The sequence below is a fragment of the Nyctereutes procyonoides genome, unplaced genomic scaffold (assembly GCF_905146905.1).
Source record: "Nyctereutes procyonoides isolate TBG_1078 unplaced genomic scaffold, NYPRO_anot_genome, whole genome shotgun sequence".
NCBI lineage: Eukaryota > Metazoa > Chordata > Mammalia > Carnivora > Canidae > Nyctereutes > Nyctereutes procyonoides.
In genome coordinates, this window is record NW_026575131.1 from 14,811,688 (window position 1) to 14,837,722 (window position 26,035).

At 36.8% G+C, this 26,035-nt stretch overlaps 1 protein-coding gene across 10 annotated transcripts in view; it reads right to left on the reverse strand.

Moving 5' to 3' along the window:
- CNTN4 (contactin 4) overlaps nucleotides 1-26,035 on the reverse strand; it is a 903,432-nt gene that overhangs the window by 432,347 nt on the left and 445,050 nt on the right. For all 10 annotated transcript variants that reach the window (XM_055344757.1, XM_055344760.1, XM_055344759.1 and 7 more), the window contains one exon: nucleotides 21,609-21,750. In XM_055344757.1, the coding sequence (XP_055200732.1) occupies nucleotides 21,609-21,663 (55 nt within the window). In that variant the 5' untranslated portion in view covers nucleotides 21,664-21,750. The remainder of the gene's footprint in view (nucleotides 1-21,608; nucleotides 21,751-26,035) is intronic.

A 26,035-nucleotide genomic window follows, 5' to 3' on the forward strand; every position in this document is an offset into this window, starting at 1 on the left:
TTGTGCAGGTAGGTCCAACATGTGACCTCAGAAAGTACTCAGAGAACATCCGGATACTATCTGCTTGAATTAGGACCTGTAAAGGAAAGCAATCTGCTTAAAGATATCCAAATTCAAATTCAGACTCTGCATTCTGACACTGATTCTCTCCTCAATACACAACTACTCAATTAAATTTAATAAATACTAAAATAAATGTGGACAGGGCATGTATTTTGGTGTGTTCCAAATATATTTCCTAACCTTGTGTGAACATTACTAAGGCTATCAAAATCTTAAATAACTGATTTGCTACCAATTCATGAATGGGCTACTTCAGAGAATCATTAAACTAATTATCTCCTTAGTTTCAGAGAAGTTCAAACACATATTTGGAATGGTATTTGTATGTTACTAAGTTTACTTCTTTATTAGAAATGATATAAATAATAAAGATAGGTAAAACAAAGATTTGGAAGATAATCACCTATGTTTTCTGATCTGCTGGTACCATATTAATTGTTCTGAGGTAAAGCCAAGATGAGTAAAATCAAGGCTAAGCTGAAAAACTTTAATCACTTCCTCTCATTCGAACTGGACTACTACACCAGGCATTCAATGCTTACTTTTCTTCATCTACCCTACATGATAGTCTAAATGGGACTTGTTTTTCTTTACTATTTATTTATTTATTCATTCATTTTTAAGATTTTACTTATTTATTCATGGGAGACACACAGAGAGGGGCAGAGAGATAGAGGGAGAAACAGATTCCTCCTAGGGAGCCCAATGCTGGACTGGATCCCTGCCTGACCTTGGAATCATGCCCTGAGCCAAAGACAGACACTCAACCACTGAGCCACCCAGGTGTCCCTTTTCTTTACCCATTAGAAATATGCACCTCATTCTTTCTGCTCAGTCTCAGAAGGCTTTTACTTGTTTTGTTAAAATTCACAAACTTATTCATATTCAAAGAGCAGTTACACTGCAATCAACCCTATACTCCTATACTTAGGAGTATATGACTCCTAAGTGAATTCTCATCTCCCTGACACTTCTAAATGCCTCTCTACACTTGAGCACTTGACTTATATCTCTTTAAGGGCCCTTGTCAGTTAATAATGTACTTAATTGTTCATTTATTTTTAAAAAATTATCAAAAATTTGCAAAGTTCTAGGCAACATGATCATGGAATACAGCCATGAACTCTACAAGTATATTTTCTCTTTATGTGGCGCTTACAGTTTGGAGAGAATCACAAGTAAATTATTATAAACTGAAATAAGAGTATTGTAACTATAATTTTAATTTGTGTTAAATGTCATAATGATTAAAAAGCATTAGAATATGCTGAGTAAAATAAGTCAATCGGAGAAGGACAAATATTATACGGTCTCATTCATTTGGGGAATATAAATAATAGTGAAAGGGAATAGAAGGGAAGGGAAAAGAAACGGGTAGGAAATATCAGAAAGGGAGACAGAACATGAAGACTCCTAACTCTGGGAAATGAACTAGGGGTGATGGAAGGGGAGGAGGGGAGGGGGTGGGGGTGAATGGGTGACGGGCACTGAGGGGGGCATTTGACGGGATGAGCACTGGGTCTTATTCTGTATGTTGGCAAATTGAACACCAATAAAAAATAAATTTACTATTAAAAAAAACACAGGAAAAGAATAAAAAAATATCGTGAGTCTAAAAAAAAAAGCATTAGAATATGGAGCATGCTCTTATGAAGAGCCATGAGGAAACTTCTGAGGTGATATATTCATTATTTTCCTTATGATGATGGCTTCACAATTGTATGCATATGCCAACTGTACCATGTTATACATTTTTAAAATGTGGAATTTTTTTAAGGTGGAATTTGTTACCTATCAATTATACTTTGATAAACTTTTTTTTTTAAAGAAAAAGAAGACAGTGGAAAAGTGTTATTGTAGTTTCATCAGGAAAATTTTCTCTGATGGAGAGGTATTTAAATGGAAATTCAAAGGATATGTCGATTATAGAAAAACAAGGGAAATGGCCATTCAATATAGAGTCACTATGAAGAGTGAAGGCCCTGAGGCAGGAAGAGATTGAAATGTATTAGCAAAGAAGAGATTAGAACTTCTAATGAGTTAGGGAGAAAGTTGCATGAGACAGGGTTAGAGAAGAAGGCAGGGACATTTATGTAGGACATTATAGGTTGTGAAAAGCCCTTTAAATTTTATTCCATGTGCAACAGTAAGCCAGTCAAAGTTAAGAAATATGATATTATAGATTTGTATTTATTTAAAAATTACTTTGGTTGGTACATCAAGAATGGAATGGAAATGGAGAAGAGGGAAAGAAGAGTGAAGATAAGGAAAATGTTAGAACTGTTCCATGTCATCTCAATAAGAAATGCTGATAGTTCCTCCTATAATGAAAACATAAGAAATGAAGAAAAGTAGATTATGGTGGTTTTAAATTATGTCCACAAATTCTTTGACACTTCTTCTTCCAAAATATGGAGCTTAATTCCCTTCCTTTGAGTGTGTCAAGTCATAGTGACTCACTTTAACAAACACACAATGATAGAAATGACATTTTATCACACTGGCCTGCAACAAGGCACTGAAGCTTTCTTTTGCTTCTTTTTGGAGTGAGCTTCTCTTGGAGGAAGCCAGGGCCCATGCCAAGAGGATACACAAGTAGCCCTATGGGAGCTCCATGTGATGAGAAATAGAGGCTTCCCACCATCAGCTTAGCATGAACTTGCCGGCCATTTGTGTGATTGGGCCAACTTAAAAGTACATCCTCTAGCCCCAGGCAAATCCCCAGACACTGTACCCCAGGTAACATGTGACTGCAACTTCCTGAGGGACCTTGAGTCAGAAACACCCAGCTAAACTGCTCCCAAATTCTTGACAGCAAAAACACAACACAACCAAACGAAAAACTTACATGAGACAATAAATGTTTACTACTGCTTTATGGGGGAGGGGAAAAAAGTTAAGTATGACCTTAGCATTCTACTAATGACCTATAATCCAGATATTATCTTTGTGGAAGGAAGGGATAGCTTACATAGTCCTGCCTAAGGAGAAACTATACTCAAAACCACACACATTTAAAACACTGGGCTTATTACGATAATAACAGTGGATGGCTAAAAACAAACGAGACTGCACTTTTAACAGGTCAGTGAACAAAAAGGCACTTCTAAGAATGTTAAAGATAAGGCACTGAAAGCAAGAAAACTCGTAAGTCATGTCTGTGACAGCCAACTGGACTCCCTAAGACTTTAAGAATGGTTTCTACGTTAAATTTCACAAAACTAATGCCATAACTACTCAGCTTTCTGTTGAAATAAGATGTGCTTAAAGGATCTCAGGTCATAACAACATTCTATGCCAGGCTGTCCCTGATTCCAGGGCTCCACTGAGAGGTTAGTCTGGCTCTTTCATGTCACCCACTATGTGATATTCTACACAGGACAGACAGGTAAGTAAGAAGATAGGTAGCCTGTGAACATCATTAAATTGAATTGTAAAGGTAGTAGTGTTGTTACATGCCTTAGCCTACAAATGACTTCTACAGACTTTTACATAGTATATGAGGTAAAAAATTCCAACATATATTTCAATATATAAAAAATAATGCATGGGATGCCTGGGTGGCTCAGTGGTTGAGAGTCTGCTTTTGACCCAGGGCGTGATCCTAGAGTCCTGGGATCGAGTCTCACATCAGGCTACCTGCATGCAGCCTGCTTCTCTCTCTGCCTATGTCTCTGCCTCTCTCTGTGTGTGTGTGTCTCTCATGAATACATAAAATTTTTAAAAAATTATGCAAGAAGAAAACATGGTCATACAATACATACTATTCATCTGAATCAATATGGCCAGGATACATCAGATACATCATGTCAGGCCATTACAATATCCATTTTGGGGGGGGCTGGAAAGTTTCATCCTTCTACATTAGCATTTCCCAAAATAAGGGATGCGTAACACTAGTATGAGAGGTAATTTTTAGATCATATAGAGATAAAGCATTAAATAATATCAACTCATTTAAGAATAAATTCACTCATCTTTCAATTATTTCTCTTTGAATTTTTCTGATTAAAGAAGAAAGTCTCAGTTGATACCAGCATATCTTAAAAACCTATCTAGTATTTGACAGTCTAATTTTTGTGGGAAAATACCAGGACTCAGAATTATTCTGAGGACAATCTGGGCTTTAATACATTTGTTTCCATAATACTTATGTCTATGATTTTTTTCATGTTAAACAAGTGATATTGCTGTGATAAAGTTATTTTAAGTAACAAATTGAGTTAATAAAAGTTTAAATACATAACAACACAATAAGTACACAGATTGAACAAAAATAGACAATCAAATTTTGGGCAGCAGTGGCTTAGAAAGCACATTTATGCTCCACTCATATTTTACTTCTGCAGAATCTTGAGTCAAAAATGAGACAGACTTACTTAAAGTCATAAAATCATAAAGCAGCAAATATGATTTTAGAATCTTTGAGTTTCTATTACATTAACATAAAAAAAGTAAAGATCAAAATTCAAGAGTAATTCTTTTTGTGTGTGAGGGTTTTTTTGTTTTTTTTTTATTTTTTTTGTGAGGGTTTTTTTTGATGTTGTAAGAGTGTCTTTATTTTTTACAATATTATGCAGATATAATTGACATATAACATTGTATTCGCTTAAGGAGTCTAACATAAGGATTTGATACATGTATATGGTTATCATGGTTACCACAGTAAGTGGTAATTACTTATTCATTACCATATAGTGACTATTTTTTCAAAAGTGATTTCAAATTACTGAACAAAGTAGGCCTTAATTTATTTACTTTTTTATTTTTTACTGAACTGGGGATCAATTTAGATAATAATGATATCATAAATAATTATGAAATGCAATTGAGGGACAATTGCCTCTTCTCTTTCCTTATCTTTAATGTATTGGAATAGAGCAAGTAGATGAAATCATAAAGGAATTTCCAGAAATCTAGAGCCTCCACTTCAAATTTGGCTACGTTTCTAGTTAGATAAACATTACATTAAAACCAAGTTTTTGTACAAATATCAAACCACTGTGAAGAAAAGCATTCCCAAACAGGATGTCCAAGAGTTCTTCTGAAGAGTAAAAAAAGAAAAGAGAGAATATATTTTCACTTGACAATTTTTATATTGCATAGATCACTTGCATGCAACTCATATTTGCCAGTCTTATCAGTAGTTCATAACTTCTCAGTATCTTCTGTAGAAGATATCACATCAAGTTCTGGCAAAAACTGTTGATCCAGGCAAATACTGCTGCATTTTTGTTATTTACTCTTTTGCTCTGAGAAGTGGATTTATTTTGGCTTTGTTTTATTCTTTGAATTATTATAATTCCCAGGAGGAAGGTGGTATTTTATTCTAGGAACAAGACTGTGAGTGAATTTCACTCTCTCTCTTGAAAGAAGCACAGAAGATAGCATATACAAAGAAAGTACCATATATGAATTCATTAGCTTAGTTTTAAACAAATAAATGAGGACTTTACTCATTTCAAATCAGAGGGAGGTGAACAGTTGGGAGTTTGAAAGGGTGCTTAAAGACAATTTTATTAGTTTTACATCTGTATTCTAAGCTAATATATAATTAGAATGAGAAAGTAAAGGAAGATAGGAGGAGAAAAACACATACCAAGAGTGGATCAGAGAGATAAAGAATATTACTGTAAGGAGTAGAGGAAAAACAAGGTGACAACTCAAAATAAAAGAAACTGGGGGAAAGATACCTCTTTGGAAAGAAAGCAGAGATCATGATACTGTGGCTACATAAAAGAAATAAACAATTTTGAGAAGATCTGTACAGTTTAATCTGGTCTTCTCCATCATAATGTAGCCTGGCAGTAATTGAGGAGGAAGTTGCTCACTTTTGACCTCCCTTACTTAGTACACAGGTACTGGGGGATAGACAGGTGTTTATGCACAGGAGACTATAAAACCAAGGGTGTGGTTCCAGATGGAACCTGGTAAAGACTGAAGCCGATGTTGACCAGGACAGAGTGGGAGGAAAATATCTGATATTAGTGAAGCCATACCTCTCGACCTTCCTTAATCTGATTTACTCGTCCCTTCTATAATGCAGAAGTGATATTAGTCACATTAGGGATGCTCTGAGCCTAATACTATTTATATAATATTCAAAGCATTTAGATGAGAGGCAAGAGGATAGTAATTATTACTGTTACTATGACTATTATAATCATCACCATCATCATCATCATCATTGATGGGGGAACACAGGGCTAGCTGAGGACAAGGCATGAGCCTGGGGCAGCACATAGACAAGTCCTTGAAACAGGCAAAGGGACATTCCTCTACAGACTCAACTGCCTCGATGTTCATGCTTTGCTAAGGGCAAAAGCCAATCTTAGCCAGACCCCCAGGATCCTGTGAGCCTACTTTAAAATATAAAAATTCCTTTAGAAATTTCCTTTATCTCTAAACCCCCAAGATACATGTTGACGATCATCCCCCAAGCACATGACTCACTGATATACATCTGAAGGGTCTCAGTGACTCAGGTTTTATTAGACAGTAATAAGTGACCTTTCCCCCAACAATAGCTGGCCCCCTCAAGGTCCTGGAAACCTTGCTTCCAAAATTTCTTACAGAGTACACTATCCTCAAACCCCTCCTAACTCCCAGGTATATAATCAGCCACCCCTCACAGGCCTAGGGCAGCCGCTCTTCCTGCCCATGTGTCCTGTCCCCATGCTTTAATAAAACCGCCATTTTGCACCAAAGACATCTCAAGATTTCTTTCCTGGTTGTTGGCTCCAGACCTCACCTATAATTCCAAAACTTCATCAATCATCAGTAATAAAAAAAGTAACTTATGACTCCAAGTCATGTTTCATTAGTTAAGAAATGTAAACAATCAGGCAAAGTAACATGATTAACAGTTAAAGTATTATAAGTATGATGCAGCATTATCTTCCATTTCTAAAATTCTCTGATTCAAATATTAGCAGGTTGACCAATAGGATAAAGATACAGTAAAAAATGCTTATATACATTTGTGTCCATATGGCTATATAAAGAACAAGATACAGATTTATCCTTAAAATATTATAATCACATAAGAGAAATAGTCATCAATTCTGTTTTCTGCCTCCTTTCCTACCTATAAATGAGGCTGTGACCTGTCCCCTTTTTAGTCAACTTTAGAACAAAACTAACCACCATCACTTTTGTCCTCCTTTACTTAGTTTTATTCATGATGGGCCAGAAGGTATGCCTAACTTCAGCATTATCTCTTTCCCTTTCATGCCATTATTTTCTTTCTCCTTCATTCATACTATGTAATTCAGAATCCACCAAAGGTAAAGTAAATGCAAGTGTTTTGCGTGCATTAGAGTTCAGTGGAAAAAAAGGAAGAAGGTCATGCCCCTTTATTACTAATAAATGATTGCAACAGACATTATTATCATATCCTGATTATAGGTCAGACACTGTGCTAAATATTTTAAGTCTCCTTTGTCAGAGAATTAAGTAATTTCCTCAAGTAACTTGATAAACACACTTAGAGAAAGATTTTGAACCCAGATTTATCTTAGCTCCAGAACCATGATCTTATCCACTATAGGCTGGTACTGAGCCAGTATCTTATGAAATTTTAATAATATAGTTCATTGAGAACATTGTATTTTTCCTGGAATTCTCACGTAAATCTGTCAGGACATTCGTTTGAAACAAATTGTTTCAGAACGCAAGATTATAAACTCTACATCCATGGACTAAACCTCAAATAACCTGCTATGCCCAACATTTATCAGTACACAAAAGATAGCAGATGTTTAGTAAATTGTTATTACATAGGAAAATAAATTAATAGATAAAACCTGTGTAAATATTTCCAAAATAACCAGAAATTCTAACTTTAAGAACCTAATCTCCAAACTTATTTGCCACTTATCAAAAGACTATAGGGTATTGTTAGCCAGGTTACCTAAAACCACTCTAGGTGGGAAAACAGTTGAAAAAGCCCATTACAAATTTTATCCAAAGCATCCTTAATGATAAGATTCCATGTCCATTTATATAAAGTTTAGACATGTTATGAATGTGATAAAAACAAAGCTATCGAGTCCAACTCCAGTCAGGAAAAGTTTTGACAAAAGTCAATCAAACTTTCCTAATATTTGATTCTTGCTCTGAAAGCAGTGAGCCATGTGAACTTGGGCAAATTAATTCATCTTTTCACTCTTTGATTTTTTCATCTGCCCAAAGAGAAAGGAACTGCACAACTTTGGCAATCCATAAATCTCTGAATTGCTAAAGTAATATATTTGCTGCAATGAATTATTAGGTCAAGTACTAGACTCATCTTTAAAGCTCCTTAGAAAAGAGTGATGCTTTCTTCTGTATCTCAAGTTTATCCTGACTTATTTTGACACTTGTTTCCACATCAACAAATGGGATGTGTGAATTCCTTTCAGGTATAGATGTCACTTAAGGGGAAGCAACATAGTTAACACCGGGGAGTTTACAATGATTTTACTTTTTTTTTACTTAAGTAGTTCAAGCAACATATACATTGCTGCATTCATAAAACATAAATAATCTGACATCAAACATTTTTCATATATTTTGCTAATGAAATGGCCTCCTCCCTTCTTTTTGCCACAGTCATTTGTAGATATCTCATAAACACACCCATTGGGATGTATGTATAAAATTTTATTGTAACACAACCACATCCATTTGCATGACTGTATAAATATAGCCATTTTTTTGTATGTATAAAGTTTTGTTGAAACACAGTCATAACAAAAAAAAAAAGAAGAAGAAACACAGCCATGCTTACTTGTATTACGTGTGGTTTCTTTAGTACTGCAGACTTGAGAAGTTGCAACAGAGAATAAAAATTATACAGGTAATTTAAAATTTGCTAGTAGACACATTTTATTATTTTTTAAAGATTTATTTATTTAGGGCAGCCTGGGTGGCTCAGCAGTTTAACACCACCTTCAGCCAAGGGCGTGATCCTGGAGACCCGGGATTGAGTCCCACGTCGGGCTCCCTGCATGGAGCCTGCTTCTCCCTCTGCCTGTGTCTTTGCCTCTTTCTCTCTCTCTCTCTGTCTCTCATGAATAAATAAATAAAATCTTAAAAAAAAAAAAGATTGAAAGAGAGAGAGAGCGCATGAGCAAGCGAGCAGGGGAGGGGCAGAGGGGAGAGAGAATCCCAAGCAGATTCCATGCTGAGTGTGGAGCCCACAGGGGGCTCAAACTCATGACCCCGATATCACAATCTAAACTGAAACCAAGAGTTAGACACTTAACCCAACTGAGACACCCAGGAGCCCCCTGAGTATTTTATGAATTTGACTTAAGTTTAAAAATCTAATTTATTTAAATCAAAAAGGAAACAAAATAGTTCACCCATTTCTCCTCTTTTTATCTTCCCTTTTTATATTAAAAATATTTACAAAGCTTTGGCTTGGGATATAATCCTCAGGTAGGGGGAAGTTTAATCACAAACTCGGTATGGATTTTTAATTTTAGCCACTAGGGGATTGGTAGAGACAGGCAGGAAATGAGATTTTCTGCCTCCTAGTGATGCCAATATGGGACAAAATTGATAATGCTCATCCTGATCATCCTGCTTCCTCAAGATCATTCTCATACACAATGGTCTTCTTCCCCCTCCATTAATACCCCCACCCTTGTTTTCACAGAGGAATCCAATGTCACACTTCAAGTGTATTAAAGTCAGAGAGTTAACTTATCTCACAAGGAGGTTTACACTTTTATTTCTTCATATTACAAGATCTACACTTTGGGTGTGGGCTAGATAGAGATGAAACCCCCAATGTCCATAAAACACATACTAGGAAATATCTAAACAGCAGAGGAAGACAGACTGAGATTAGAGTTTGGAAACTTGGATTCTGATTATGCTACTAATTACCTGTGGGTCCTTGGCCAAACCAGTTAACTTGTCTAAAACAAGGGAGTGGGGATAAGTCTACAGTCCTATCTATAATCCTGTTAATTATGTATAAAGGAAGTTGTCACTGAATAATGCTGACTTCCTGACAAGATAGGTTCTCTTAGTAAAATGTAATATTTAATAAGATTTTGAAAATGTTTAGTTTTTTTCCTCAGGTTTTAAAAACTTTATTGAGATATAATTCATATGCAATATAATTCACCATTCTATAAAGTACAATTAAGTGGTACTATTGTCTAAATATTTGTTTTCCCCTCAAATTCCTGTGTTGAAATCCTAGCCCTGTGATGATGGGTATACAGAAAGAAGTCGGCTATCTGAAGAAGACTTTTTTCCCCAGAACCTGAGTTGGTAACTTGATCTTGGACTTCCAGCCCACAGAAACTGTGAGCAATAAGTTTCTGTTGTTTATAAACTACCAAGTTAGTGTAGTAGAGCTGCAGTAACCACAAAGTTTATAATATATTAACTATAGTATATAGTATAGTTTAGAGTATATTAATAAAATTTTGCAGCCATCACTACATAATTCCTGAGTATTTTCATCATCCTAAAAGAAACCATATACCCAAAGAGTAGCCACTGTATGTCTTCTCCTACGACCGACTCCCTTCTGGGAAACTCTAATCTACTTTCTGTCTCTATGGATTTTCATGCTTTGTATATTTCACATAAATGAATTAATATAACTAACACATGGCCTTTTGTGTCTGACTTCTTTCACTTTGAATATTTCAAAAGATTATTCATGTTGTAGTATCAGTACTCCATTCTTTTTTATGGCTGAGTAATACTCCATTGTATGGGTATCACATTTTGTTCATCCTTTCATCAACTAATTAACATTAGGGTTATCCCTACTTCTTGATTATTATGAACAATACTGCTATGAACATTTCTGTAAAAATTATTCTATTCTGGTCAATGTGATTTGTAGGTTCTCTGTGAAAATGCTTTTCAAAAAATCCTCTAGTCTTCAATGTTTTTGCTGTTTTTGCTGGATACAAGACTTCAACATTCTTTCTTCTATAAAAGTGCCTTAGAGGGACTGAGAAAGAAAACCTTTTTAACTTTGACTCCATCCCTTGAGTCAAAGTTAAAAAAAAAAAAATTACGTTTTGTAACTCTCCCTTCTATACTTGTCCCATAATCAACTTCCCTTTAGGTTCAGGGCTACCTGTGTGAGTTTCTACTTCTATAAAGACAAGAAAAAGAAAGGAATTATTCTCAGCTATAGTTATAAACTAAAGATTAATAGGGTAGTCTCTATATCTTCTTTAGCACTGCTATTCAACAGAAACATAATGTGAAACACACATATAATTAATGTTTTTCTAGTACCTACATTAAAAGAAAAAATAAACCGGCAAAATGAATATTTTTTTTTAGCCCAATGTATTCATTTCAACATGCAACTGGTATAAAAGTCACCAGAGGTATTTTATGTGGTTTCTTTGTCCTAGGTTTCCAATATCCCAGGGCAGACAGAATAAGAAGGTATGTGAAGGTGGAGGTAGAGATTAAAGTGATACAAGACAAGGAATACCAAGGATTGCTGCCACAATCAGAAGCTAAGGAGAGGCAAAAGAGGATTCTCCCTTAGAACCTTCAGAGTGCTCATGGCCTTGTCAACAGCTTGATTTCAGACTTCCAGCCTCAAGACCTATGAGAGAGGGGAATACCTGGGTGGCGCAGCGGTTTGGCGCCTGCCTTTAGCCCAGGGCGCAATCCTGGAGACCCGGGATCGAATCCCACGTCGGGCTCCGGGTGCATGGAGCCTGCTTCTCCCTCTGCCTATGTCTCTGCCTCTCTCTCTCTCTCTCTGTCTGTGATGACTATCATAAATAAATAAAAATAAAAAAAAAAGACCTATGAGAGAGTAAATTTCTGTTGTTTTAAGACACTCAGCAGTAATTTGTTATAGCCACCCTAGGAAAGAAACTACTACAGGTTTTGGAAAGTGTTTTGACTAGCCACATTTAGCTATTGTGTACTCATTTCAAGTACATAATAGCTAAATGTGGCTACTTCCAGCACAAATTTAAAAGCTTTCCAGGGGTCTTCTGTAGCCTTTTTCCAGGCATTGCTATAGAAAAAAGAACCTTGGACATAAATCTCAATTCAGATCTGAAGGGGTGAACATCTCCCCTAGAATTATTTCTTTCCAAAACAAAACAATCTGTTATCCTCCTTAAGGGAAAGGATTCTTGATTACTCTCAGAAGACAAAATGACCTGAAAATTCACAAGGGGTTGTACAAACTTTCAAAACTTACTTTATTTCTCTAAGCACAGAACTCATACCTAATGATAATATGTACATTACTGTTTACCAAAAGGATCAGTAATGACACTGTATTTGTAGGCTCAAGGGACATTTTTCTTCTATTATCTACTTTCTCAAGATTCTACCACATAGTTCTATTTCCCTTTAAAATGAAAGAAAAACATCTTTTCTGCATTCATTACATCATAAAACAGGTAAAGAGCACAGGCCAATATCACACCCGTTACTGGTTCACAGGCAGTGAAACAAGGCTTAGCAGAAAAAATGAAGTTATTTCAATACTCAGGACACCTCTTCAACATAAAAAGCCCTTACTTTATATTATCAGGTATTCAGTAAGGTGCTCTCAAAGTTAGACTGAGTAAGGAGGCAGCATATACACCAGGGGTAAAGTAAACCACTAATTATGCATCACAAAACTTAGATTCCAGCTTTGCCATTGATGCCAGAAATATAACCTTGAGCAGGTCACTTACCACTCAGATTCCCATATGTAAAATTGAAATAATGACAATTCTTACCTTACCTGCATCTCAATAGCATTTACTATGGTTCTTAAGCACTCAAAAGCATCGGAATCTTATAGATGGATTATTAAAATACACACTGAGGGACTTATTTCCACAAAATCTGATTTTGTAGGTTTGGGCATGAGCCCAGGAATCTGCATTTCTGAAGTTACCAGGTGATGCTGATGCTGCTGGTCCATGGACGACATTTGAGAACCACTGGTTCATAGTATTTTACAAGATAGTGCGGTCCATGAGGACAGGCAGTAGGTGTCACTGGACATCATACCACTGAAGTTAAAAGCTCAGGCTTTTGAGGTGGATAGACCAAGTTCAAACACTGTATTGATACCTTAGGTCATAACCCCTCATCTAGGAAATGGGTTTTTGTCAGGTTAAATGGGATAACTGCACTGAAGAATGTGATGCTATATTTGGCACAGATATGCTCAATAAATTTTCACTCATTATTATTGTAGTTGCCTCTAGTCCCTAACAGCCTTGCTAAGCAGGCTGTTGAGCAAATATTTCATAGTTAACAAGTGCTAAACAAATTAAGGGTGTTATTACAGTAGTGTGAGGCAACATCCTCATCAAATTCTGTTTATCATATAGATGAAGTGTCTGGTTGACATCACCAATGGGAGTTTAGGGGGAGAGAAGAATAGAAGGATGTGGTGCATCACAGTATGCACTACTACATTCCCTCACAGTTCATTAGGGGCTGTTATGTGTACCTTTCTATATCTTAGTTGTTTGTTGTTGTTCGTAGAATGTATTTTAGGAATCTTTCATCATGGTGAACCACAAGATACTTCTCTCTTTAGAAACTTTAACTCTGTGACTTGATAAATTCCGGAAGCTCCATCACAGAAACCTTCCTGCTCTTTTCCACTGCCAGTTCCCCAGACAGCTGGCTCGAGCTGGCAACTGTCTTCAGTGTCTTCCTTCTAGGAAACAGACCCTAAATGTGGCTGCTATATGTGTAAATGAATGCCCACTTATTTATTGCTGCTGGTGATAATGATAATAACAGCATTAACTGCAACTAACACTTCGTCCATGTGACTAAACCATGAGACTAAGCACTTCCTGAGTGATCTACACAAAAGAAGTTTAATCAATTTAGGTATTTATTTTTCATCAGTATTCTTCATTATTATTATATTCCCATTTTAAAGATGAGGTCAGGGATCCCTGGGTGGCGCAGCGGTTTGGCGCCTGCCTTTGGCCCAGGGCGCGATCCTGGAGACCCGGGATCAAATCCCATGTCACGCTCCCGGTGCATGGAGCCTGCTTCTCCCTCTGCCTATGTCTCTGCATCTCTCTCTCTCTGTATGACTATCGTAAATAAATTTAAAAAAAAAATTAAAAAAAAAAATAAAAAAAAAAATAAAGATGAGGTCATATTGCAAAAAGGTGAGGGAAGTGCAACAAAAATGTGCTATAAACTCTGGTATACAATTTTCAACCACTGAAGAAGGGTACATACCAGGGTGCTAAGAAGCAGATCCTGGTGGTATCATCATCATCATCATCACTATAACCACCACCACAACCAGTGCCAAGAGGACAGAGACTATGTGTCACTTAGAACTAAACTACATTCTTAGAGAGCAGTGCAATGCTTAGCACTGGCAGATCCTCAAATGTGTATTAAATGATTCAATGAGCACTAGTTCACACAAAATGGTGCCAGCTAAGTATCAGACATTGTGCTGAGTATGAACATACATGACTTCAATCCTCATAAACATCCAAATGAAGTAAATTCACCTATTCTGTCTATTTTATAGATGGAGGAAAAAGCCACCTAAGACAGGGACATAAAATACCCGGGTCACACAGCTTTTAAGTGGCCAACCTATCTATTTCATTTCACAGCCCTTGCTCTTAACTTCCAGCGCTGCTGGGTCTCCAGGTTGCTCATTTTTGACAATATCTGAGATGTCACAGGCTATTCTTTCACCTACCATCCCCAAGCTCTGGGGTTAATCCCGCATTTCAACAGACAATTATTATACAAGTTGATGTGAAATGCATGGTAATGTTTAGATTTTCACCTGATTTTCTCTCTTCTTCTTAATATGTTTCATTTAACAGAATTCATTTTTTTTTGTAGATACATGTCCTAGACTTTATCAGTAAGGGAGTTTTACTTATAGTTAAGATAGCCAGCTTGGCTGAGCATATATAATGAAGCTATTAATGATCTTGCTTCAGGAGAGGTCTTAAATTGAATATTTCTAATAACTTTTGGGTTGCATGACTATTACTATATGTCCATGCCTTTGAGGATATGAAACTGTTGCAAGTTTCTCTATTTACCTCAATATCTTCATTACTGATTATTATTTTCCCATCATGAAATGTACTTAAATACTTAAATTGATATTCAAAAGGAATTTTCCACTTGCTGTTTATTACTTTCTAGGCATACTTCTTCCCAGTCTTTTCCTGAATTTTCCTCACTGGAGTCACTGGTTTTTAATCTAGTTATCAAGCTCCCTTCTTGCTAAATCTTTCTACTGCTTTGGCTTCATTTCATGGCCATGCTTAGAAGAGAACACAGAGGAAATAGGAAATCCATTCTTTGGCTTCACTTGGCATAACTGTGAATGCACTGTCAAGTCAGCTTCTTAGAAAGAGAAACATTGAAATAAGAGGTCACTATAGGACTATGCTTTACAGTAAATATATGAAAACTAATATTTATCCAACGTCTCTTTGATCTTACTTGAATACTTGTAACTTTTGCAAGAGCAGAATTAGTACTAAGTTTAATATCTGTCTAGAACTGTTAATTATTTGAATGTTGCTCATTCTGTTTGTTCTGGAAAAAAAATATGAGAATGTTGAGAATTGAAATACTGTACTGGCTGCACTGTGAGGACAAGCTCTGGAACTAACTTCAGTGTGTTCTCCATCCTGGTAGAGCTATATGGGCATTATGAAGAAGGGAAGACATTTTCAGGATGATCCTGAACTTGGTTGGAATGTTCTGATTAAGTGGAAAGATTATGCTAGTTTCTATCTAGTGTGCATTTGTGTTCTCCTACCCAGGAATACACTAAAACCATAGACAAGCCTACTTTAGTCTTAGTGAGAAGAGATTTCCTGAGCCTAAAACCCCTTCTGAAGACCACCGAACATTCTCTCCAAGAATTCTGACTGTGGGTATTGACCTCTGGCTTGTATTTTATTACTGTCATAGATTCAAGCTGAATCCCTGTGATTAACTATTCCACCTAGTTCTCCTCCTTGTTCCACATTTTGTGAACACTCACCAATCCTAGAATACGTCTCTCTTGAATTATACAGGACCCTCAGCTCCACTGCCCACTCCCTGATGCAGCTGTAACAATGGCATGGGTCTTGTGAACAAGTCAACAAAATGCTTGCATTTGGGAAGAATGCAGTTTCTCAAAGAAATAACTGCTGAAGCTGGTATACTACACCACAGAGATGGGAGTACATTTAGCCTCCCCAAAGCCAAGATCAACTGAGAATACACCAAACATGCATTTTTTTCCCCACGCATTCACAGAGGGTATTCAACTGTTTTCACGCCTCATGCTGCATATGAACATACAGACCAGCCATTCTACTTTTTCTTTCAAATCCTGCCAATATGAACAGAATCAGTAACACATGGTAAGACAAAGTACCTATGTAAAGCTTCATATTAAACAAAATTTTAAGTTTAGCTCTAACATTCTCATATATATATATATATATATATATATATATGGGAAGCATATAAATACATATACTTCTCAAGCCAAGTGTATAGCTAAAACCAAAACTTTCTGAGTTGAAAAGGACTTTAGGAACCATGTGTTTAACAGCCTCATTGAACAGAGGCATAAAGTGAATCCCAGAGAGGCAAATACAACTTGCCCAGTATCTGGCTAAGAATGCAACTAGTAAACAGTAAAAACAAAGAGTTGGTTAGAAGTGAAATTACTGGTTGCAGGACCTAGAGAATACTTAAAGATGTATCGATACAAACGCATGTGAAACATGTACTCATATAAGAATTTGTATACATATACATATATGGATATACATCATAGTCAACACTTCATTAATCTCTGTCAAAACTGTTTCCTGTTTGGTTTCTTCCTATTACTAACATGACTAATACTGGGCTGCTGCTCTGCTATTAATTGCTGTGTGCATAATTTTGGTTTGGATTCCCCCCAAAGCAGAGAGTGAGGGAAGGATTTGGAAACAGTTGGTTTATTTGGGAGATGATCCTAGAAACAGGAGTGAAGCAGGGAAAGGTAGAAGGAACTACTGTGGGCAAATGAGATTCAGTTTTTTCTGGGGAATCTCAAAGGAACTGTGTAGAATGTCCCTAATAACTGTCCTTCCAAATGACAGGAGGCTGTGGTATTTACTCTTCCTCATACAGCAATGGTTGAGGAATGTAGCAGAGGAGAGTCAGCTTCTCATAGTTCCCCTTGCTTGTAACTTTAGACAATGAATGGAGGCAGAAAAATACACAGGGGGCATAGTGTACTCAGCAGTAGGTGAAGTAAGAAGTAGGCAAAGTGGTGTCACACCAAGAACTTCTCTTATAGGGTTTAAGACACATAAATCAATTCTTTTTTTTTACATAAATCAATTCTTATACTTTATACATTTAAAGCATATATATATATATAACACGCATATATACACATATACATTATATGCATATACATATATACATATGTATATCCATATATATTTTACATATATATATATGCAAAATAAAAATTTGTATGAATTAGCTTCGGAGGTGGCTAGTTCTCCCGCTTAACATAAAGGCGACTACAGTCTGCCTTGGGTCATAGTCCACATTAAAATTGGAGACCTGCTCTTTTGCATGCGTTCTGGTTCTCTCTCTCTCTCTCTCTCTCGTCTGGCCAGTATGCAGCATTCATTCATTTGAAATATATTTATTGAATGGCACTGTTCTTATTGAATGACACTGCTCACTAGGCATTTTGAAGATGCTGAGGATATAGCAGTGATCTAAAAAACCAGAAATATCTGCCCCTGTAAAGCTTCAATCTTGTGGGGAAAGATATTTTAGGTATAAAGACAAATAAAACATACAGTTATTCATATATTGAAAAGAAACATAGAGAAAAATAACATAATAAGAGGGGTATAGAATGTTGGTGAAAGAAAGTATGTGATTTTCACTTCTATTAATTTGTTTATGGTTGTCAAGAAAAGCCTCACCAAGTAAGTGGCATTTAAGTACCAATACAAATAAGGTTAGAGGGCAAGAGGAAAACGTAATAAAGAGACCCTCAACATCTAGTGATTTTGGCAATTGTGTGTAATAGGAAAGAAACACCGGGCAGCCCTGGTGGCTCAGTGGTTTAGTGCTGCCTTTGGCCCAAGGTGTGGTCCTGGAGACCCCAGACTGAGTCCAATGTCGGGCTCCCTGCATGGAGCCGGCTTCTCCCTCTGCCTGTGTCTCTGCCTCTCTCTGTGTGTCTCTCATGAATAAATAAACAAAATCTTTAAAAAAAAATCGCAAAGAAACACCAAATGTTTGAAAAAAAAAAACTTTGCTAACTGGTAGACCAGGAACTGCATCTCTAGCCTGAAGCCTATTTTGGTCTGTTTTATGTAGTCTTTTTATTTTCATTTTTAAAACTCATCTGAATTGGTTGACAATGTAAAAAAAAAAATAGGAAGTTCATGCATAAAAATACTGAGGAACTGGAAGACCTAGCACAAAGGACAGAACTGGGCACTGATTGGTAATTTAGTGTGATGTGTTTTTTCCAGTTTTCCACAATTACCAGCATCCTACATTGTATGAGTCACTATTCCTTGAAGAATGTTTCAATCATTTGTTAGCTTCTTTGTTCATGCAGGTAACACAGTTTTGTGATTCTTGGTTTAAATTCACTAAGAGGCAGGATAATAAAATGAATTTTGGAGAGACTGGATTTTCAGACTACTGGTATCAGTCGTCTTTTTTTTTTTTTTTCTTTTTTAACTTATTGTCCAAGACCAAGTTTAGTATTTGGCAAAAGAGAAGAACATTTCCATTGTGCCATGAAATACTAATCAATACCCTTAAATAATTAGCATGCCCTTTCTAGGTACATCTCTTGCAGAAGCAATCTGCTTATACATTTGGATCTTCTATCTTATTTAGGAGCATGCCTATTTGAGATCCACTAGTTAGGGTAACCATAATAGACACAAAGTATTTTTCTTGCCAAAAACTTACCATGAAATCAACAACTCAGAAAGTCGTAGAAAAGGAAAAAAAAATGAGAAAACTAAAGCAGTTAAAGAAATCTATTCAAAATTCAGAGTGCTGAGTGCTATATAAATTAATGAAATCAAGACAAATAGCAAGAAAACAAAAACATTAATTAAAGCTTGACTTTACCTACACTGAAGGAGGCATATGGTAAGGGAATATTAACACCATGTGAAATACTTCACAAAAAAGCTCACAAAAACAATCAATATACTGATTTCCTAAAAAAAGTTAAGAGAATAAAAAAGACACAAGTACTCATCTTCAGTGAGAATTCCAAGTTTGGGGCAGCCTGGCTGGCTCAGCAGTTTAGCACCGCCTTCAGCCCAGGGCCTGATGCTGGAGACCGAGGATCGAGTCCCATATTGGGCTCCCTGCCTGGAGCCTGCTTCTCTCTCTGTCTGTGTCCTTGCCGCGTGCTCTCTCGCGCTCTCTCTCTCTCTCTCTCTCTCTCTCTGTGTGTGTGTGTGTGTTTGTCTCTCATGAATAAATAATAAAATCTTAAAAAAAATAATTCCAAGTTTTTCAAAACACAACTGAGAAGATTAATGTCTTCCTTGATTTTCAACTCTTTAATTTCTTGACATCTACTCAGCATAGTGGGTTAAATAAATAAGCACACTGCTGTAGTCAAATACTGAGGGATCAATTCACTGCTTTAAGCTTTAAAGAATATGTTCATCCAAGAGCAATGAGAGCCAGGCTGACTTCATTGAGGCCTTTTTAGAAGGGTCAAGGTACATGAAAAGACTGGAGAAAAGCAACTGAGGCACAAAGCCTGATGTACATTGCTGGGGATGGTGTGACAGATAACAAGATTTAAGTTCTGACCAGATGAGGCAGAGAAGTAATAAAGCTAAAACAGGTGTCTAGATGCCAAAATGTCCATAATTAGGGAATGATGGGGATGTCTGTGAAGGCAAGAAGTTCAGGATTTAAAGGTAGGGCATTATAATGCTTATGAGTGAATAAGGCTTACAATTAGAAAAACATAGTAAGAATGAAAACCAAAATTATAAGAATAAATTTGTAAGCATGAAGTGGACAAATGAATGATACAGCTAAAAGACTATATTATAATGATCAAAACTATGGATTCTGGAGTTAGACTGAGTTTGAAACTTAACAATTTCACCACTTACTGGCTTGGTGACCTTAGGTAAGTTTCTTAACTTTTTGATGCTTCAGTAATAGTAATAATACTGATGTGAGTAAAGATAGTTAATACTGACTTCTTAATGGTCATGATGGAATTAAATGAACTAAAGTACAAGAGCATAGCATAGTGCCTGGCATGGATTAAGTGACCTATACATGTTAGTATTACCATTGTTACCTTTAATGGTATAACAATTAGAAATAGAGACTCCTGGGTGGCTCAGCAGTTGACCATCTGCCTTTGGCTCAGGGCATAGTCCCAGACCCTCAGGATCCAGTCCCACAACGAACTCCCTGCATGGAGCCTGCTTCTCTCCCTCTGCCTATGTCTCTGCCTCTCTCTCTCTGTTTCTCATGAATAAATAAATAAATCTTTTAAAAAAGCAATTAGAAATAATATGTTCTATCAAGCTTTCAATGTGTATAGCTATAGAACTCAGCTAACAGAACTTTAAGGGAGCAGTAATTATGTCTGTTTTGCTCAGGATTATATTCCTAGATACTAGCACAAAGCTGGATCTTTGCAAGGTACTCAGTAACATTATTTGAATAAAGTCAGAGATCAAAGTAATGATGACCCAAAAATCATTTTTGTTTTACTTTATAAGAATGAAAATATATTATAGGTGTCCCTCTTGGACTTGATACTCTGAATAACAAAGCAGGTCACAACTAATTTCAAAAAAAGCATGGATATATATGTTCACCATCCTAACCTGAAAACCAACTCAGTACATGTTGGACATAGGTTGCATCAATGTTTGAATTATGCATGTTGGCCTGTAGGCTCACATCTTCCAGAAAATTAAGAAAGTAATAAATAGAAAGTCTGAACTTTTCAAAGCCCTTGTGTACTAGCTGACCATAGGTATATAGTAAAAATCTCCTGTCTCTTTACTTCCTGGCTCCTGCTAACTATACGTGTATTGAAGTGAAAAAAACAAAAACAAGAGAGAGAGAGAGAGAGAATCAAAAGAGGAGCAATATTAACAAAGACATTGAAAGAGCTACCCAAATAAACTTCCATCCACTGACGACATCAAAGTAGGCAATACTCTAAGACTATATTATCAGTTTTATTGCCCAATATCTCTGTGCAATTGAGAGTGGGATGAGCAAAAATAACAACTTTCAAACTAAATAATAGCTCAAAGGACTCTAAAAGGACCAGATACGCAGGTGAAACATCAATGTCTAGCTTTGGATACACCACCATGAAAAGAGTCACTAAAAGATCATCAGGAAAGTATATTCAACAGTGTCAGTAAATGCTAGTCATAGTAGCGTTCACTCTTACAATTTTATCATTGCCATCTAAAGTGAAGGCCCACTTTTGAATTAGTGTGAAATACAGTGGCATTTTTAAATCAAAAAGTTTTTAAATGACACTCTACCTGCAAGGCACAACATGAATGATTGCAGTACCAGCAGTTCCCATGGCAACCTCATTTTCAGTTTCCGAGGTCAAAGGAGTTTCAAGTCCAATAACAAGTGAATAGAATCGCTGTTTCTTTTAAGTTTTGTTCAACCTTTAATCTGTGGGAAAGAAGAGACATTACAATGAGATTTGCAGATACTTCTTGTAGTCTCTGCAAATTTGTTTTTACTTGAATGCAAATAAAATTCACTAGTGGAAGAGTACTATTAAGGAAGACAAAAGTATGGTAAATTATGAATATGAAGCAAATAAGCAGACTTTCCTTCCAAATAACACTTGGGCAGGGACTGTAGGTGGTGTGTCCCTGTGGCTACTGAATGAAAGCAGGAACAGCTCTGATAAGATATAAACCAACCCAAAGGCAGGGGGACATTTTTTTTTTTAACAAGGTTCTCCCCAGTCCCTTAGTCTCCAGTCTCTGTTCTTATTTATCTTCCAATTAATAATACACTAAAAATGTCAACATGGAAAAGCTGCCACTGAACAAAATAGGGTTAACATTACTGGATCATAAGGAAAAACTCCCAAGGTTTAGAATGGAGTTACATGTGGGAAAGTTGTAACTACTCTAACAATTTAAACATTTTTTCCCCCTTATGCTCTAAGTTTCATCTCTCAAATGCAATAAAATGTGTAGCTCCAGTGCCTACTGAGGGAAATCGTACTGTGTATGAGTAGCTGACTACTAGGCTCTTTTGGACAAATCTAGAACATGATTAAAAACACTAATTATTCCATTATCCAGAAATCTTAGAATAGGGGAACTCTTGGTTAAAAAAAGGCTCCTTCTTCTGTATTCCAAAGGCTACAAAGCAAGTAAATGAATGAGTAGAGCAGGCCAGAAAATAGGGCACTCTGTGGAACACAGTCATGTCCTGACTGAAGGGGGTGGGTGCTCCTTAGCTCAAGCTGATGGCTAACATACAGAGCGCAGGCCCAGGGTTGTACGATCACCTACAACTTTTCAAAGAAAATTTGTAAATGTTACTGATTTTGAATATCTCCCAAGTTTTAAATATTTGAAGTCATTTCAAAATATTTGCTTAAACCATATATGAACCAAAGTCAAAATGTCAGATGCCAAAGGTCTGCAACATGACAGTGTGGGACCCAGGAAATTTAACAAAAATCCCCTACCCCTGGACAAGCAGAGCAGAAGTAACTCCATTTTGTGCTACACCCGCCACCTCCTGGATGACCCCCACATGACCTGCTTATTGCTTAAGGCGCTGCCCCACCCTAGTCAAGCCACTGGGCACACCCTAATCGGAAATCGGCTCATAACAATGTAACCCTGCCTTGTGCCAGCCAAAAACTGTGGCGATTCTGACCAAAGTAATAGGCCAGCTCAAATGGATACTATAGGATAAGATGTAATTCAATCGGCCACCTGCTTGTGGACCCACATGACTGTGCAACTATCTGCGTATCCCATTGGCCACTGGCCCCTATAAAGCTGCTACGCCTCTTAGTCTCGGGGTCCAAGTCCCTGCTCCGCTGTGTCGGGTACACTTGAACCCAAGCTCAAGCTTGTAAATAAACCCTCGTGTGTTTGCATGGTGTCAGCTCCTTGGTGGTTTCTCGGATTCGCAATCTTGGGCAAAACAACAGTATAACAGAACTCTCACCTCACTTGCTCTCATTTGCCCATCTCTCTCTCCCTCCATAATGCCAGCCAGTCATGTATTTATGCATATACATATATATATATTATATGCATATATTTTGCTTTCTAGATATTAGGCGAGGCACTAGACTTGCCAAAATGCAGACACTAGGTCTAGCTCAAGGATCTCCTACTCCAGAGGGGCAGTTATACACATTTCATAAAACAACAATACGATATGCCATTGTGAAGGAAGGAAGAGACTTTCAAGCCTGGGAGACCATCATAAAGGAGAAGAGCTTCCACTGGGGTTTAAAAGATGAGCAGAAGGCTACCTACTTACCACATAGGCAAATTTAGAAGAAAGCTAGGAAAGTGGGAGACTCAAATTATCTTTATAACTCTGGCTATAACCAGTAGCATGGTCTTGGGTATGCAGCCAATCCTCCTTCCTTCTCAGGATTGTGTCAAGGATACCCTCTTGTTAAGTAAATGAAAACTCTTTGAAAAATAGCGCCATACAAATGCTAGGTATTAGTATTACTGTAGCTTCGATATTTTTATTCTGATAATAACCATGGGGCTTCTCATCTCACTCCCACTTATAAGTGAAACACTATGACTGAACACAGGTTCACTGAAAACATGGAACAACACAAGCTCATTAATCAAGGGCTCTTAGTATTAATTTATACTGTGTGGTCACTGAGAAGCCTTTATGTTTACCAGAAAGCTAATAGAAAGTGAAGAACCATCATTAGAGAACTTGTCTTTCTCTCGTGCCCTTAAATAGCTCAGTTTCTGATAAAGCTAGGCTAATATGTTGTGAAGACAAAAGGGACTCTTAACTTCTGATCTGCTGATGTGGCTGAAAGTAGGCAGCATCTCTAATTGGGTATGTTCAGATACTCTTCTGACATGCATGGTGATTAGACCATTTTAGATAAACAGGATATGCTGATCAATGAAAACTATTAATGTCTTAAGCAAATGATCAGGGTATTAATAATTAATTTTGCGAGGGAAATGTCATCTCAGACCTGGGGATTGATGTACAATGTTAAGCAGTTTCTTAAAGCAATTAAAATTAGCTTAGAAAATGTATCTAATTTCATGATAAAGATTTAATTCATGATATGATGCTATTTACAGTGTGTGTTAAGAGCTGTAGATTTTTAAGGACGAAGGAATTCAAGAACGCTATTGGCATTTATTTACATTCAGGTAAGGTAATGTTCACCTTTACTAATTAGAAATAATGGGGTCATTGACAGTAATTTGTCTAGTGGATAGGAGTAGCCAGAGAACCAGGTTTTCTATACAGAGCTGAAGATTCATGAATCTCATGTGGGACTGTGGTGCAGGATACAAAGTTTCATAATTTCAGTTTTTCTACTAAAGCCAGAAAGAAAGCTACAAGATGAGCCAAGAGTTATGGTAGTAATAGATCTCCTCTGCAGCTCAGAGCTCTCCCTGGTTTATCCTAAGGTGGCTTATAGCAAAAGGTAGTATACTCAGCACTAGCTTTGAGACCTTGCCCAAGAATTAGACTCGTAAATCCTAGAGAGGAGGCTACACAATGAAAGAGGACTTGTTTGCTTTATATGACTGAGCCAGAAGGAGATTAACTGAGAACTTGCAGGATATTTTTATACAATGCTAAAGAGAGCAAAATTCCTCTAGCCTCCAACCCTTGAAACAATTCTGATATTCTGATATTAATAGTAATACCAAAGATCTCCCTATGAACTACTTAACAAAAAGCAGGATTCAGTTCTCCCTTAAGAGTCCTGGTTTCTAAGAACTTACATGTAGGATCTGATCATATAATTATTTGATTTAGCACTCTGCTAAATTAAAATGCTGCTGGTATCCAAGTAGCTCTAATTCAGCTTAACAAGTAAGTAGATTTGTTTACTGTGCAACAAGAACAGTCCAAGATGTTGAGTGTGCGGAGGTAATAAGGCTAAGGGTCCTGTCCTCAAGATGCTCACTATTGGCTTGACAAGAGAGGGGACTAAACCAGTCATATTTCAGTTCAATGCATGTAAAAAAGTCTGTAAAGTACAAGGTGTTAAGGATGCAAAGAAGTGACTGAATTGGGAGTGGAGTGGTGGGGCAGAGGCTTCAAGAAAGCTCTCCAATGGCCCTAAACAACTGAATTGGATTTAAAAGATAAAGGAGAGAGAGAAGGAAATTCTAAGCCACAGACACAAAGCTGAGAACTTGAGTGTTGAAGTTACTGCAACACAAGATAAGCAGCAATGTCTGAAGAGTCAGACTTGTACTTTAATCCTGGAACTCCCATTCCCTAGCTACATGGCTCATTTGTAAAGTAATGGCAATAATACCTGTCTTCCAGGCTTAGTGTAATAATTACTGAGAATTTATGGAAGGCAATAAGGATGGGTCCTTGACACTTAGTTACTATCCTTTAAAAAATGGTAGAGCATAACCTAAGTTAGGGGCTGATATCCAAACTACCTTAAATGTATATTAAAGAATTCGGACTTGAATCTGAAGGCTAAGTTGATAAGAGGAATGAAACAAGGATAGGACCTAAAAAAAAAAAAAAAAAAAAGTTTGACTTATGTGTATGGGAATCTACTTTAAATCCCCAGAAGTACATAATACCTTTTTTCCTTCTTTTTCTCCTCTGGTCTACAAATTAACTACATCTCGAATTACTAAGTATACTTCCAATATACAGCAAAAATTTCAAGGCCTCATGGCAGTAAGACAGATTGGAAAAAAGATCGGATTTGGAATCAAGCACA